At 27.7% G+C, this 13,946-nt stretch overlaps 1 protein-coding gene across 1 annotated transcript in view; it reads right to left on the minus strand.

The window, feature by feature from the left end:
- The window catches only part of LOC111618669 (protein KTI12 homolog), a 42,540-nt gene that overhangs the window by 26,423 nt on the left and 2,171 nt on the right, over nt 1-13,946 (minus strand). Inside the window, exon 2 of the mRNA XM_023360227.1 lies at nt 6,022-6,073. Within this exon, the coding sequence (XP_023215995.1) occupies nt 6,022-6,073 (52 nt within the window). The remainder of the gene's footprint in view (nt 1-6,021; nt 6,074-13,946) is intronic.

A 13,946-nucleotide genomic window follows, 5' to 3' on the forward strand; every position in this document is an offset into this window, starting at 1 on the left:
ATAATAAAAATATTCTGTATATATATTTCTAAATTTTTTTTATCTATCCATATTTATTATATCTATTATATTATCTATTTATAATCTGTATTTCTAATGCTAAAAGAATTGCTATTGATCAGTACATACATCTGGAAACATTTCAGTTCTGAAGGTTGAAACAAAATCAAATTATTACTAAAATATAAATTATTTATTGATTTAAAGAATATATAATTTATAGATTTATTAATATGTGGAATCACTTGGACATAAAATATTGTATGGAGGAAAATTTATTTAAATTTAAAAACAGGTCAAAATGTATATGATGTAGATAACTAATGTCATGATATATAATTTTAATTAACATTATGTAAATTATAAATCTTAAATACTGCATTTTCATGTGTACAATCTGTAGAATATTTATGTTTTAAAGACAACCTAAAAAAATGTGTAGGTTATGTAATGGAGCAAGTTATATACCAATTTTAAATTGCTTAATAAACTTATGCTGTTGCTCCAGAAACATAGGATATATGAAAGGCTGGGATAGGCAAAATCTTTGTAAAAACCTTATAAAACTAGCAAATTTTCTGTGGGATATTTATTATTATATGTATGAAAATATATTAATTGTTATTCCTAACTTTAAATAATACATTTCACTACCACATTTAAAAATGTATACAATACTAATTATTAAAATTTGGTTTAATAATGAATAATGCATTCTTAGCAATTCATAAGTAATGTGTATTTGTACATCTGGATAGTAATTTATTTTTTTCAGTTTTACAATTTATATATTAGTATGTATACAGAGTTTATTAGCTGGAAATGATCATTACAGTTCACAAATAACTATGAATTTATAACTGATAGCCATAAAATAATATTTTGCAAAATGTAAAGTTCTTTATATTTGTAACAAAGGCAGATGTAAAAAGTTTGCTATTCTTCTACCTAGTGACAAATAACTAATAAAATATGATTTATGTATGATAAAAGTATTTGATAATCAACCAACAGGCAACTAATCATTATCAATTGATTTTACATAAGAGCATGCTTTAGTCACCAGAAAAGCAAATATTTAGATAGAACATTTTTAAAGGCAGCACTTTGCATAAAACAATTCTATAAAAACTAAAGAAATTATAATTAAAATTTTACATATCTAACTTTTAAAAAATTATATTTTACATTTAAATAAATAAATTGTACTTTTCTGAGACAATTCTAAAAAACATGAAACAGCAAATAACCTTGTTTGCTATGAGCAACAAAAAATCTAGAGCCAATCCTGCTTTCCATCATTAATTTATTGAATATAAAACAAGTTAAATTGAAATTTGAGTAATTGAGTAACTTCTTAAAATGAATTCAATTTTTAGTCCAAATCTATATTACAATGAGCAATTATTTATTGTGACATTGTCACAATGCCAGGCTGCAATATTTTATCATATTTTTAATTTATTTAATTTTAAAATATATGCTCTCTACCTGAAATTAGTACTGTAGTGTCTTGTCCCTGTACATTATACTTTTCCGTTAGCAATGTAGTTGTGCCAGTCATCTACAGCAGTAGTCTGTGAGAAAATTTGGGTGGTCCATGGAGAAATTTGGACATTGATCAACTGAAGAATACATGAAGTATTAGGAAAGAAATGCAAAATGCTTAGTTGCTTTTTTTCACTCATTGGGGTTTTTTTATTTCAATCTAAAACCAAATACAAAGTGACTGTTATCAATAAAAAATGAACAATAAACAATATTGTGAGTGTGATTGTCATCCTTCGTGGAAAAGCACTAAGAATCCATAAACATATTTCAAACAACCAGCAACAAACTTTAGGCTTGCATTAATTTATTATAATTAAACAAGTGAATTTCATATTAATGTAGTAAAATTGAACTTTTATGATCATTATTCTACATATTTTATATTGTTTAAAAAAATTCATGATAGTGGTCTGCAGAATTCAAAATTGTGAGTTAGTTTCAGAAAGGTTGCAGACTGATGATCTACAGTATATACCTCTATTCAAGGGAAATTTTTTAATTGAAATAATGTGCTTTCCGATTTGCATCAGAAGTTGATATATAGTCAATCAGAGCCTCCTGCACCTAAGCTTTCCATATCTGTTCTTGAATTTCATTTATCTAACACCATTCTTAAGATTAAGGAAAGACAGAAGGACAACAATGGGCATTTATAGGTCTACAATTTTTTCAAATTGCAGCCCAATTATTAATACACCCAATTCTGTTCTTAGACAAGAGATACATGTCTGAAAAATCTACATTTAAAAAAGAAAAAAAAAACCTGTTCATGAAATAGAAAACTAGAAGATCAGTTCCAGATCTTAAAAACCAGTAAAAATAATGCAATCAAGGAATTAATATAATAAGACGTGTTTAAAAAAATATTTCAACTTTAGTGAATTTAAATCATTTTCATAAATTTCATTTTAATTTTATTTTTTATTTGATTTGTCCAATTAAACAAACACCAAAGTACCTCTAACTTCTAACACAAAATAGAATACAAAAACTATTCTGTATGGAAAGAAAGTAACTAATGCAGCAATACAAACAAATCATTGAACTTCAAGTTAAATATTTTCTGAAATGTTTCAATGCAGGATAAAGTCAGAATGAAAGCCTGACTATTGGCTACACACATTCAAATCATAAAAAAACAGCCAAATCTTAAAATTTGTATGTGTATGTAGCAGCCTTAAGTGCAAATTCTAGAAAAATTCCTTTTCTAGAAAATTGTCCTTTTTTTAAAACAAGAAGCACAATTTTCTAAAAAGGGATATATTAATATTTTTTCTTAAAATTAAAATCAAATGGTTNTTTTGAGTTATTTATTTATTTTACTGTTAGATGTATTTTGAGTTTTTTTTTGTAGATTCTTCTACAAAAGATTCTTCTAATAGATTAATCAATAGTTGTTCTCATTCTTACACACTGCAGAATTTGATTTAAGAAAACAAATATTCAAACTTGGTCAAGATCTAGTCTACTTTTTTTGTCATTATAAATTAAACCAGAGGTACTGAAGAGACACTGTATGTATGCAGAGTGCAATATTAGTAGTATTTGTAATATTCAAATTTCTTTATTGACATTATATTCAAGATCTCAAATCTCAATTACTTTCCAGCATTAGAGTATTTATGGAGAGTTCCCCTCTCAAGTTTAAACATATTTAATTTGTTTATTTTATTTTCTCAAACATTTTGATAAAAAAGGGAAACTTTAGTTTTCAAATATATTGAGTTTAATTAAATTTTTGAAATTTGGCCTAAAAGTAGAACTGATATCTAGAAATTCATTTTGAATTTTAATAAATAATTTAATTAAAATGCAAAATGAATTATTAATAATTAATCTTCATACAAGATAATAATTTAGAAAATTATCGAGTGTAAGGAAAAGATTTATTAATTCTGAACAGAAAGTTCTAAAATTTTTTATACAGTAGTAACTTTATTTTGCTTTTTAAAGAATTTTTACTCTAATTTTATAAGTTTTGATGTTCTATTATATATTCAATATTTATTTTTTAAAATTTTCAATTACAGCATTTATAATTTTTATTGAAAAATATAAACTACACGAATTTCTAATAAGCGATTTATATAGTACTGTATAATAAAATCGCAATTGATTTGTTTTTATATCGACAGTATTTGTCTTTCAATGTCATTGTTAAAGAAACAATAATGCTAAATGGGCGTTCATGGTATCGATGTTTACGTAAACGTCAATTAATACGATATAACCACGAATAAAATTCAGGATTGAAAAACTAAGCTTATTTTATATCAGAAACACTTAATGATGAAAGAATAGAGATTCCATAACATGTATAATCTGTCTAGTAAAAGCCCAGAATTTTTATTACTCGGTTATATCGCGTTTTTTTTCTGTCTCCTGATAACAAGTGGCTACTGTATTTCCAGTAAACCGTGAATACTTAAAAACTCTTTGGCTTCTGTAAATAATCAGTCATGAAAGATGATGTTATTTTATTAAGATTATTCTGGATGTTTTCAGATTCCTTCTTTTTCGCTTCCTCTTGCTTTTGAACATTTAACACTAATAAGCATCACACGTGCTGCTGCTCGTACTTCATTCACGTTCTTGCTGTTAATAGNAAAGTCAAAAGGAAGCATATCTGTATATGCACCCCTTCACAAGATATTTGCTTCCAAAGATCAGTTTTTCCTGTGTACCGGTATACTGCCTAGTCTCCATGTTCCTGTGTCATTGAGGCTCGCTATTGCTTGCCTTGATCAATGCTCTGCATGTAGTTGTACTCTTCGGTGCCTGCTATCACGTGCACCTCGGCATCCAGGTGGAGGCGAGCCTCTTTTTCTTTTTTTTTTCTTTCTATCTTATTAATATGGAGACTCTAGCCTATTGGCTTTTTCTCCGAATTACTCCACTTGGAATTAGGTAAAGCGGTTGGTGCGGTGAACGAAACGCTCCAAGATTTCAATATGTTGGCGAGGAGAAAGGTCGGTATGAGGCCAGTATATCGGAGTTAAGCCTCAGACTACCTAAAACTATATAACATCAAATATTTCACGAATAGTCGAGTGGGTTATTCAAATCCGGCATAGTTGTGTGGGCTAAGCCTAAACTACGAATAAGTAAAAAATAAAAACAAGATGTTTCAGATTCACTTGTGGCTTCAAGGACTGCTTCCTATTAAACTTTTCACAAATACTACCAGAAGGCAAAAGACCAAATTTTACATCCAAAGAAATCCTTTCATCTAAGCCTAATTCTTTTTATTCACCATGCAATAGCATAACAAGGTTTACAATTGTGCAAATATGCCAGCAGATATACATATCTATAATTTACTTTGAAAAAAATCACGAATAAAAACTTCAGTCTCACACATGGCTTATTGTTAAATTTGGCACTGCTGCAATCACTGCTGAAAGTGCATGCAGAGCAGCACTGCGGTTTTAAAATGGTGGATCTCGGTGCAGCTGTTAAAATGTTTTGTGAATTATTTAATTTAAAACATTTTAAAAGTAATTCATTTTTGTGATGCAAGACTTTGTTTGAGAGGTAAAATTAATGATTTAAATTTAATGCAAGTAGCTTTTTTTTTGCAGCATAAAGTAGATAGTAAAACATTATAAATATAAAAGTTTTATCAAATATTTTATTTTACTCATGAGTATTTTTTAAAGAAAAATTAGTACAAACAGAATATTGAATCAAGGTGATCAAAACGTTACACTTTTATTATCACATCGGAAGATCAGTTCCAGATCTTAAAAACCAGTAAAAATAATGCAATCAAGGAATTAATATAATAAGATGTGTTTAAAAAAATATTTCAACTTTAGTGAATTTAAATCATTTTCATAAATTTCATTTTAATTTTATTTTTTATTTGATTTGTCCAATTAAACAAACACCAAAGTACCTCTAACTTCTAACACAAAATAGAATACAAAAACTATTCTGTATGGAAAGAAAGTAACAAATGCAGCAATACAAACAAATCATTGAACTTCAAGTTAAATATTTTCTGAAATGTTTCAATGCAGGATAAAGTCAGAATGAAAGCCTGACTATTGGCTACACACATTCAAATCATAAAAAAACAGCCAAATCTTAAAATTTGTATGTGTATGTAGCAGCCTTAAGTGCAAATTCTAGAAAAATTCCTTTTCTAGAAAATTGTCCTTTTTTTAAAACAAGAAGCACAATTTTCTAAAAAGGGATATATTAATATTTTTTCTTAAAATTAAAATCAAATGGTTATTATTAAAAAGGCAAATTTATTGAAACATGTTGAATCAAAACAAATCATGTAAAAAAAGAATTACATTTTTTCTGCAGATTGTGTTAAATCAAAATTATGTAAAGAAATCTATTAAAGCAGAATTAGATGTATGAAATTTTAAAAATTGTATAAAGGTTTATATGATTTATATAATATAGAATTTTCAATTTTAATAGCTATGTTAAATTGTTATGGTAAGTTCTACTTACTTTTGAACATTAGATTTTAAAGAACTACGTAATTCTTTTTCTTTTGAAGTATCTGGAAAAAGAAACAAATATTTTACTTTTCATTAATTAAAAAAAAAAATAAGTAAGTAAGTTGGAGATTTTATTGTTATTTGATAACATTAATTCTTCTTGACTTATTTAATATAAAAATTAGAAACAAAATACACACTTTAGTTTCACATTCTGGTAAAAATACATTAAAGTTTTTCAAAAACTAAATAATAATATACATTAATAATTCTACTAAAAAGATGACAACAAAAAAAATAAATTAATAAATAATATGAAAGAAATAGAGATTTGAGTTTTAACAGAAGTAAAGAATTATAAATTCGTATTGCACATGTCATTTTATTATTATTTTAGGTAAATAAATACAATATTTTATAAATAAAGGTTAAATTAAAATTTTAGATTTTATCTTATTTCTATATTTCTCTTATTGAAAATAGAAAAGTAAGAATATAAATTGTTTTGATATTCTGCTTTCTATATTTAAATAATAAGAATATTTAAATTAAATAATTCTAAAAGTTCTAAGACGTGGCTATTTTCAGAGATTCTCCAGATTTATGTAAATTTTTGTTAATAAATACAAAGATTTTGTTAATAAATACAAATACTTCGATAAATACAAAGAAAATACTGAAATAGATAAAAGTCTAAAACTCTATAAATGATTATTATTGTTATTAGCTCAATAAGCATTAACATATTAAAAACACAGACAGAAATATGGAAGATTTCACTTCATATTTTAAATTTCCTAAATGCTTTTAAAAAATTTTTTTCAAAAGTAAAAAGCTAAAAATTTAATTTACATTTTTTTCATAGCTTTTAAAAACTTATCAAATAACTGAAAAGTATATTGGAGTAGATGTATACAAATTAATCTTCATAAAATCATTCATTACTTTTCAAGTTCTGTAGTTTTTTACATCTGTAGTTTATTTTTTCAAAAATATTAAACATAATATTTTGGATTTTGAAAATAAACTTTTTAATCCATATAAAATGGCTTTTCCTTGAGATTAAAATATATATTTTATATATATAATGTTTTACATCAAGTAAAGAAAATAATATCTACTTTTATATTAATCTAAATAAATAAAAAGATTATTATTTTTCCTAATAATATAAAGAAATTATTCTAAAATGATTATCATGACAAAAACAGAAAAATAAAACATAACTTTTCTCTCTTCATTTATGTATTTTTATTCAGATTCTGAATAAAAATACATAATCAAGTGACAATATTACTTTCTTTATTGCTAATTATCACCTTGAAAAAGAAAAAATAATAGAATTTCATATATATAAGTAAGTAGGTATTTATTAAGTCCATTCTAAGTAAACTGATAAAGTAGGTATTCAAATTAAGAAAAAAATGAAATAAAAAAAACTTGTAAATTTGTTTATTTATTTTATGAATTTGTTTCATAAATTTTAAATACTGTAAACAATTTAGAAATTCAAGGATAAATAAGACAAAATTTCTTTAAATTCTTGAGATAACAGACGAGAAGACTTGTAAAAACACTTGATTTTGAATAATGTTTTGAAGATGAGAAGCAAAACTTTTAGAAAATACAGTGGGTGATCGGTTAACGAACATAATCCGTTCCCAGGCTTTGTTTGCTATCCGAATTGTTCGTTAACCGATTATCAATTTACCATAGGTTTTAATGGAAATTTAATTAATTCGTTCTGGAGACCTCCCAAAATGAAAAATATATACTTTCTTACTACGTTTATTTATATGTAATAATAAAAATACATACATACATAGTCTTGCATTTTTAATAGTCATGATTTTTCCGTTTGAAAGGGTTAAAGAATCTGTCTAATGTCGATTGCTTTTCTCTCTTTTTAAGGATTTTTCGTAAGTAACTAATGGCATTGCAATTGTAAAAATCCCCAAGCCTCAACTTGGTTTGGATGCCATTCTAAGACTGTTGTTCTGACATCCTTCCACTCCTTCAAAACATCTTTAATAGCAGATGTTGGCATTAATCCTCTTTTTCAGAAAAAAACGTATCTCGCCGAGTTTCTTGGTGTTATTCATTGAAAAGTTCTTGGCGTTCTTCTGTCGTCAGATCAGTTTCAGGTTCCATTATGAGCTCTTCAATGTTCTTTATTTCTCAGATGTGATTTTTGTTACTCCTTTAGCTACTTGAGTCTTCTTAATTATACAGTATTTTTCTTAAATAAGATTAAATTGCGGCCTACTGTAGACCTGTTCACGTTATACTGTGCAGCAATATTAGGCATCTTCTGCCCACTCTCTACCTTTGCTATTATACTCTCACCTTTCGAAAATAAAAACAGATGCAAAACTTAACAAGTGCGTACCCAACAGTCTCGTGAATACATAAAAGAATTGTTTTGTCAGAAAAATAAAAGACTGGAATTACAAGGGAGAGTTTTAAAGTTCGGAGGAATACTTTTCGATCGGTATATACCGGCTTGAGCGTCGATGTCGATGTCTCCCGCACTTTGAAAAGTTTCGAATTGTTGCCCAAAGACAAGGGAAGATCAATTGGTATTCATTATTTTACGTCACTTCTTCTTGTGTTTGTTCTGTGGGGTGTTCGTTGTCTGAACATAAAAATCTTTGGCGAAAGTGTTCGTTAACCGATCACCCACTGTGTATATATATATATACTTTTATGAAATAATTATAATATCTGTAATGGTATATATATATACACCACTACAGATATTACAATTATTTCATAAAAGTATTTAAAGAATAAAATATATATATATATTTTATTCTTTAAATACTTTAATGAAATACAGTCGACCCTCCCCATAACACAGTAGATATGTTCCACTTTATAAGAATTTCGCGTTGTAGGAATCCTTAAATAAATGAGCCAATCACAGTCTGGCACGTGTGCAGTTTACGGACTACAGCTGTTTGAAAGATTTTCTTCCATAAAATTAATCAATTCTAGACTAATTTGACTCAACATTTCCAAAACACGTATAATTTTTTGGGAATAATCCGTATAAACTATGCTATAAACAAAAAGTTGTAGGATTACTTACTGAGTGTGCATCATTCGACGACGCCATTGCTTAATCTTGTTTTCGTCGCGGAGCAGTGCACCAAACGGTGGACATGTTTTCTAATAAGTTATTTTTCCAATCCTGTCACGACATGAGTCGGCGATGACATTTTACCGCATTTTACAAGTCTCTTTTAGTGTCTTTATATGAATACGATCGCAATTTTTTTGCCACGATATACGAATCTGCATTATATGAACCCGCGTTATAGGGGAGTCTACTGTAATTATAATTATGATAATCAGTCAAAACAAGTGGTGTAAACATTACACTGTGTATGAGTGTCTCATGATAAAAATATTATTTAAAATTAAATATAATATGTGGTTATAATCTGTATTTATAATCTATGTTTATTGTTAATCTGTGCAGGTAATTGTTTTTCACATAAATATTGCCATGTTTTAGATAGAGGTTGTTGTTCTTTAATTAATTAAAGTTGATGCTATTTTCTCTTATTACTGATTCATGAATTTCCAGTGCCATGAGGGTTTGGATATGTTCTATGTTGTGGCATTGTTTGATAATACATGCATTGTCAAAGTCTACTTCCACATTCTGTTCAGAGAAAAACATGCAAGGGCAGTGGCTAGCTTTTTTTCTTAATGTTTTATCTGTGTTCCTGTAGATGCTTATGGAGTGAGCATCTAGTAATACAGTGGGTGATCAGTTAACGAATATAATTCGTTTCAAGACCATGTTTGCTACCCAAATTGTTTGTTAACTGATTATCGATTTACAATAGATTTTTAATGAGAATTTGATTAATTAACTTAAATACGTAGAGTAGATGTCATGCCAACAGTTTTACTGATTTAAGAGAAAAATTCACATAAAAAGGTGTTAAAGAACTTTTTTAAAAAAACGTTTTAATATCTTGCAAGCACTTTTGACATATTTATAAACATCATCTTTCACACGTTCTTGATTAATTTGTTCAGGAGACACCAAACACATACACACAGTCTTGCATTTTTATCAGTCATTTNTTTTTTTTTAAATTTTCAATTACAGCATTTATAATTTTTATTGAAAAATATAAACTACACGAATTTCTAATAAGCGATTTATATAGTACTGTATAATAAAATCGCAATTGATTTGTTTTTATATCGACAGTATTTGTCTTTCAATGTCATTGTTAAAGAAACAATAATGCTAAATGGGCGTTCATGGTATTAATGTTTACGTAAACGTCAATTAATATGATATAACCACAAATAAAATTCAGGATTGAAAAACTAAGCGTATTTGATATCAGAAACACTTAATGATAAAAGAATAGAGATTCCATAACATGTATAATCTGTCTAGTAAAAGCCCAGAATTTTTATTACTGAGTTAGATCGCGTTTTTTTTTTTTTCTGTCTCCCGATAACGAGTGGCTACTGTATTTTCAGTAAACCGTGAATACTTAAAAAGTCTTTGGCTTCTGTAAATAATCAGTCATGAAAGATGATGTTCTTTTATTAAGATTATTCTAGATGTTTTCAGATTCCTTCTTTTTCGCTTCCTCTTGCTTTTGAAGACTTAACACTAATAAGCATCACACGTGCTGCTCGTACTACATTCATGTTTTTGCTGTTAATAGCCTTTCTCCAGCTTTTTTTGTTTGCTGCTTCTAACAAAACTTGGCCTGTCGCATGTATTTCTTTTTCTTCTACATTTTTCTGGTTTAAACTCAGCTGCAGTTATATAATCTTGATGTTATGAACAACTTTCTTTTGTTGTTCTTCAAAATGTTTCTGTGCTCTTTTTTTTCTGTTTCTCTTATTCTTTTAACTTCTTTTCATTTTCCAATTGTTCTGGATAATTTCTATGCACTGAGGGAGCTAATTTCAGTAGTCCTTTGTAATGGGTACATGGTAGGGCTTTGGTCATACATGTTTAGTCCCTCCTTAACAATCAAAAGTGAATTAAGCATTTTTTCCAACACTGATGGAGAAAGTGCCTGGCATGAAGTTGACCCTCTCTCTCATGGGAATGCTGATTTCACTAATTTGGCTATACTGGGATATTTATCATCATCAAGAACTGTTTATTTTTTAATGCTTTGAGATGTGTAAATATTGATTTCAAAATAAAATAATAAATATGAAATAAATATATTTCAAATAATACAGTATAAGTAAAATAATATTTTATTAATGATTTCATAAGTAACAAGGAACTTTTTCCTGCAGATGAATAAAAACATCATTACAATGTTGTTAATCTTTTGGTAAGCTTGTGAAAATGTTTCTCACAAGCAATCATGTGCTGTACTTTTTACAACACTTCGAATATTTTAATTTATTTGGTAAATTTTATATGTAAATATGAATTTACATTTTTGTTTGCTTTTTTAGTCTCTCAATTAATGCACAATTATAATCAGCATAAGAGAAAAAATTAAAAAATGGATATTTTACAAGTAATTACACATTTTATGAAAATAATACTTACTACATGGACTAATTTAATTATATTTGTAGTCAATTTAAACATAGATTTAGGAAGATATAGATGTGATTTAACATTAACAATATGCTATGAAATCATTATTTAACTCAAGTTTATGAAATTATTTAAAGATAAATCAAGTAAAAAAATATTTTTGTAAACGACAACTCCATAACCCGATTGTTAATTAAAACCAAACAATCTGCCAAATTACTGGGCTATAACAAGGATAACTAAATAGTCAGAAACAAAATAATTTGTCTAGTGCTAGGATGTTACACTATTATCTCGTGTTAATTTTAATTATTATATATTTTGAATTTAAAAGCAGCAGCAGTGTTGTCAGCTTGAGAGAGTAATCCCTTCGCCTAGTGTGTTTTCCCCTGCAAAAGGATTTTAGTGATTTTCTTAGAAAACAGCCAAAAGCGCAGGGATGCTTGAAATACTCATTTTTAAACTCCGTACAAGGAAATGTAATTCGGAAGAGGTAGATTTTGGCGAATAATGAAAATATGGCATGAGTACATAACTTTACTCAACACTGGCTTCTGAATTTGTAATGAGAGGGATTTTTTAAGTGCATAAAGGATATTTTTACGTACGTGAAATAAATTTTTGTTTCCTATAACCTAACAACACTGAGTGGCAGTTGCAATTTTGAGTCCCGCTCAGGGCCGCATATTTTATTCCAGAAAATTCTATTCGATAGTCCAATAATTCGGCAGATAGTTTGGCTTTAAAGTTATTTTTGATTTGTCCCACATTAAGCACGTGAAAATGACCAAAAAAGTGAGAAAAGTGAGAAAATGACCTGAAAAGTGAGAAAAGTGAGGACACTTCAGAAAAGTGATCAACTCCAAGGCCTACATAACATATAGATTAATAGTCAGCAGAGACCAAACACTAGAGTATTACCAAACATCAAGTTTCTAAACAAATGGTAATAATTGGAAGCACTCAACAAGAGCTACTATCTATATGAATAATTCATGAATATTTAAGCACTAATCCTGGTATCAGTTGGGTCTGAATGGAGAATTGCAGATTAACAAGAAAAATATGTTACATTTATGGTAAATTTGGTTGAGACAGAAATTTAACACAAATGCATAAACATTAATGGAGAAACTGGACTCAAAGATTGCAGTTTATAGGAGAAAGAATCAACAGCTTACTATATGACTTCTATATCTAAAACTAATTGTAACAAATATTTGCTTAATCAGATCATCATACCAAATGATATAATACTTTGTATCTAAATAAATCTTGCAGCTAACACAGTAATTTTTAAAATTTCTTAAAACATTTGTTTATTTATTAAATTTCTTCCTTTTTTGCTGGATTACTGGTGTTATTTTATCAAATATAAAATTTCTTACAGTGAGGAATTGAAACAGCATAGATGGTAAATTCAACAAATAAATTATCTATGCTGTAACATTCAAAATAACTGTGTTATCAAAGTTTACAGCTTAAGTGTTCAGTATAATCCTAATCTTCCCTCTATCCATTCAATCTTCATTTCCAGACATATATTAATTTGAACTTACTAAGATATATAATTATACTGATTACACTACTATGCATATGTAGCTAGAACTATTTCTAAGATTATCAGCACAAAACCTTTCTCACTAATTTCTAGCCTTATTAACTGGAGTACAATCAGTGTACCCGAGGAAGGCCTATTAAGAAGGCCGAAAACGTTTGTACTCCAGTTAATAAGGCTAGAAATTAGTGAGAAAGGTTTTGTGCTGATATACTGATTAATTATCACCATATAAACTAGGGATAGCTATTCTTCTCTGTACCCTCAATATTTTTTAGCTGACACTATTCCATTGTGATTGTGATTGTGTGTGTGTATGTGTGTGTGTGTGTGTGTGTGTGTATACCCTAGTCTGTATTTACTAAAATGTAAGATGCAATCAAATTGAAGACAAACTTTAATTTCTTCACATCATTCATAGATTTTTTTGAAAAAAACAACTCAAGATAAATTTATGTCAACAGAATGTTCTGTTGACAAAGTTGTTCAGTATTTATTGCAAGTAAAATCACTATCTTTCATGGTATCAAAATCAGAAATCTCTTCACTTTCCATGCAATCATCCTTGTGTCATTTAAAGTAGCAGAAAGTTTTTGAGAGAATGCTGCACAACTTTTTTTGGGATTTTCATCCAAGTACATGTTACTGTACTACTGTAGATTAATGAGAATGAGGCAAGTTGATCTTTTAAATATTTGTTATAATGAATATTGGTCTAATAAGATTATTAAAATTATCCAATAGAATTAGTAACAGAAGTAAAATGCATGGCACTAAAAGTCACTGATTATGATGTATTACATTGAATCTAATGGCTTGTTGTTAAGTT

This window comes from Centruroides sculpturatus, unplaced genomic scaffold (assembly GCF_000671375.1).
Source record: "Centruroides sculpturatus isolate CEXI.00-Female unplaced genomic scaffold, Cexi_2.0 scaffold116, whole genome shotgun sequence".
Taxonomy (NCBI): domain Eukaryota; kingdom Metazoa; phylum Arthropoda; class Arachnida; order Scorpiones; family Buthidae; genus Centruroides; species Centruroides sculpturatus.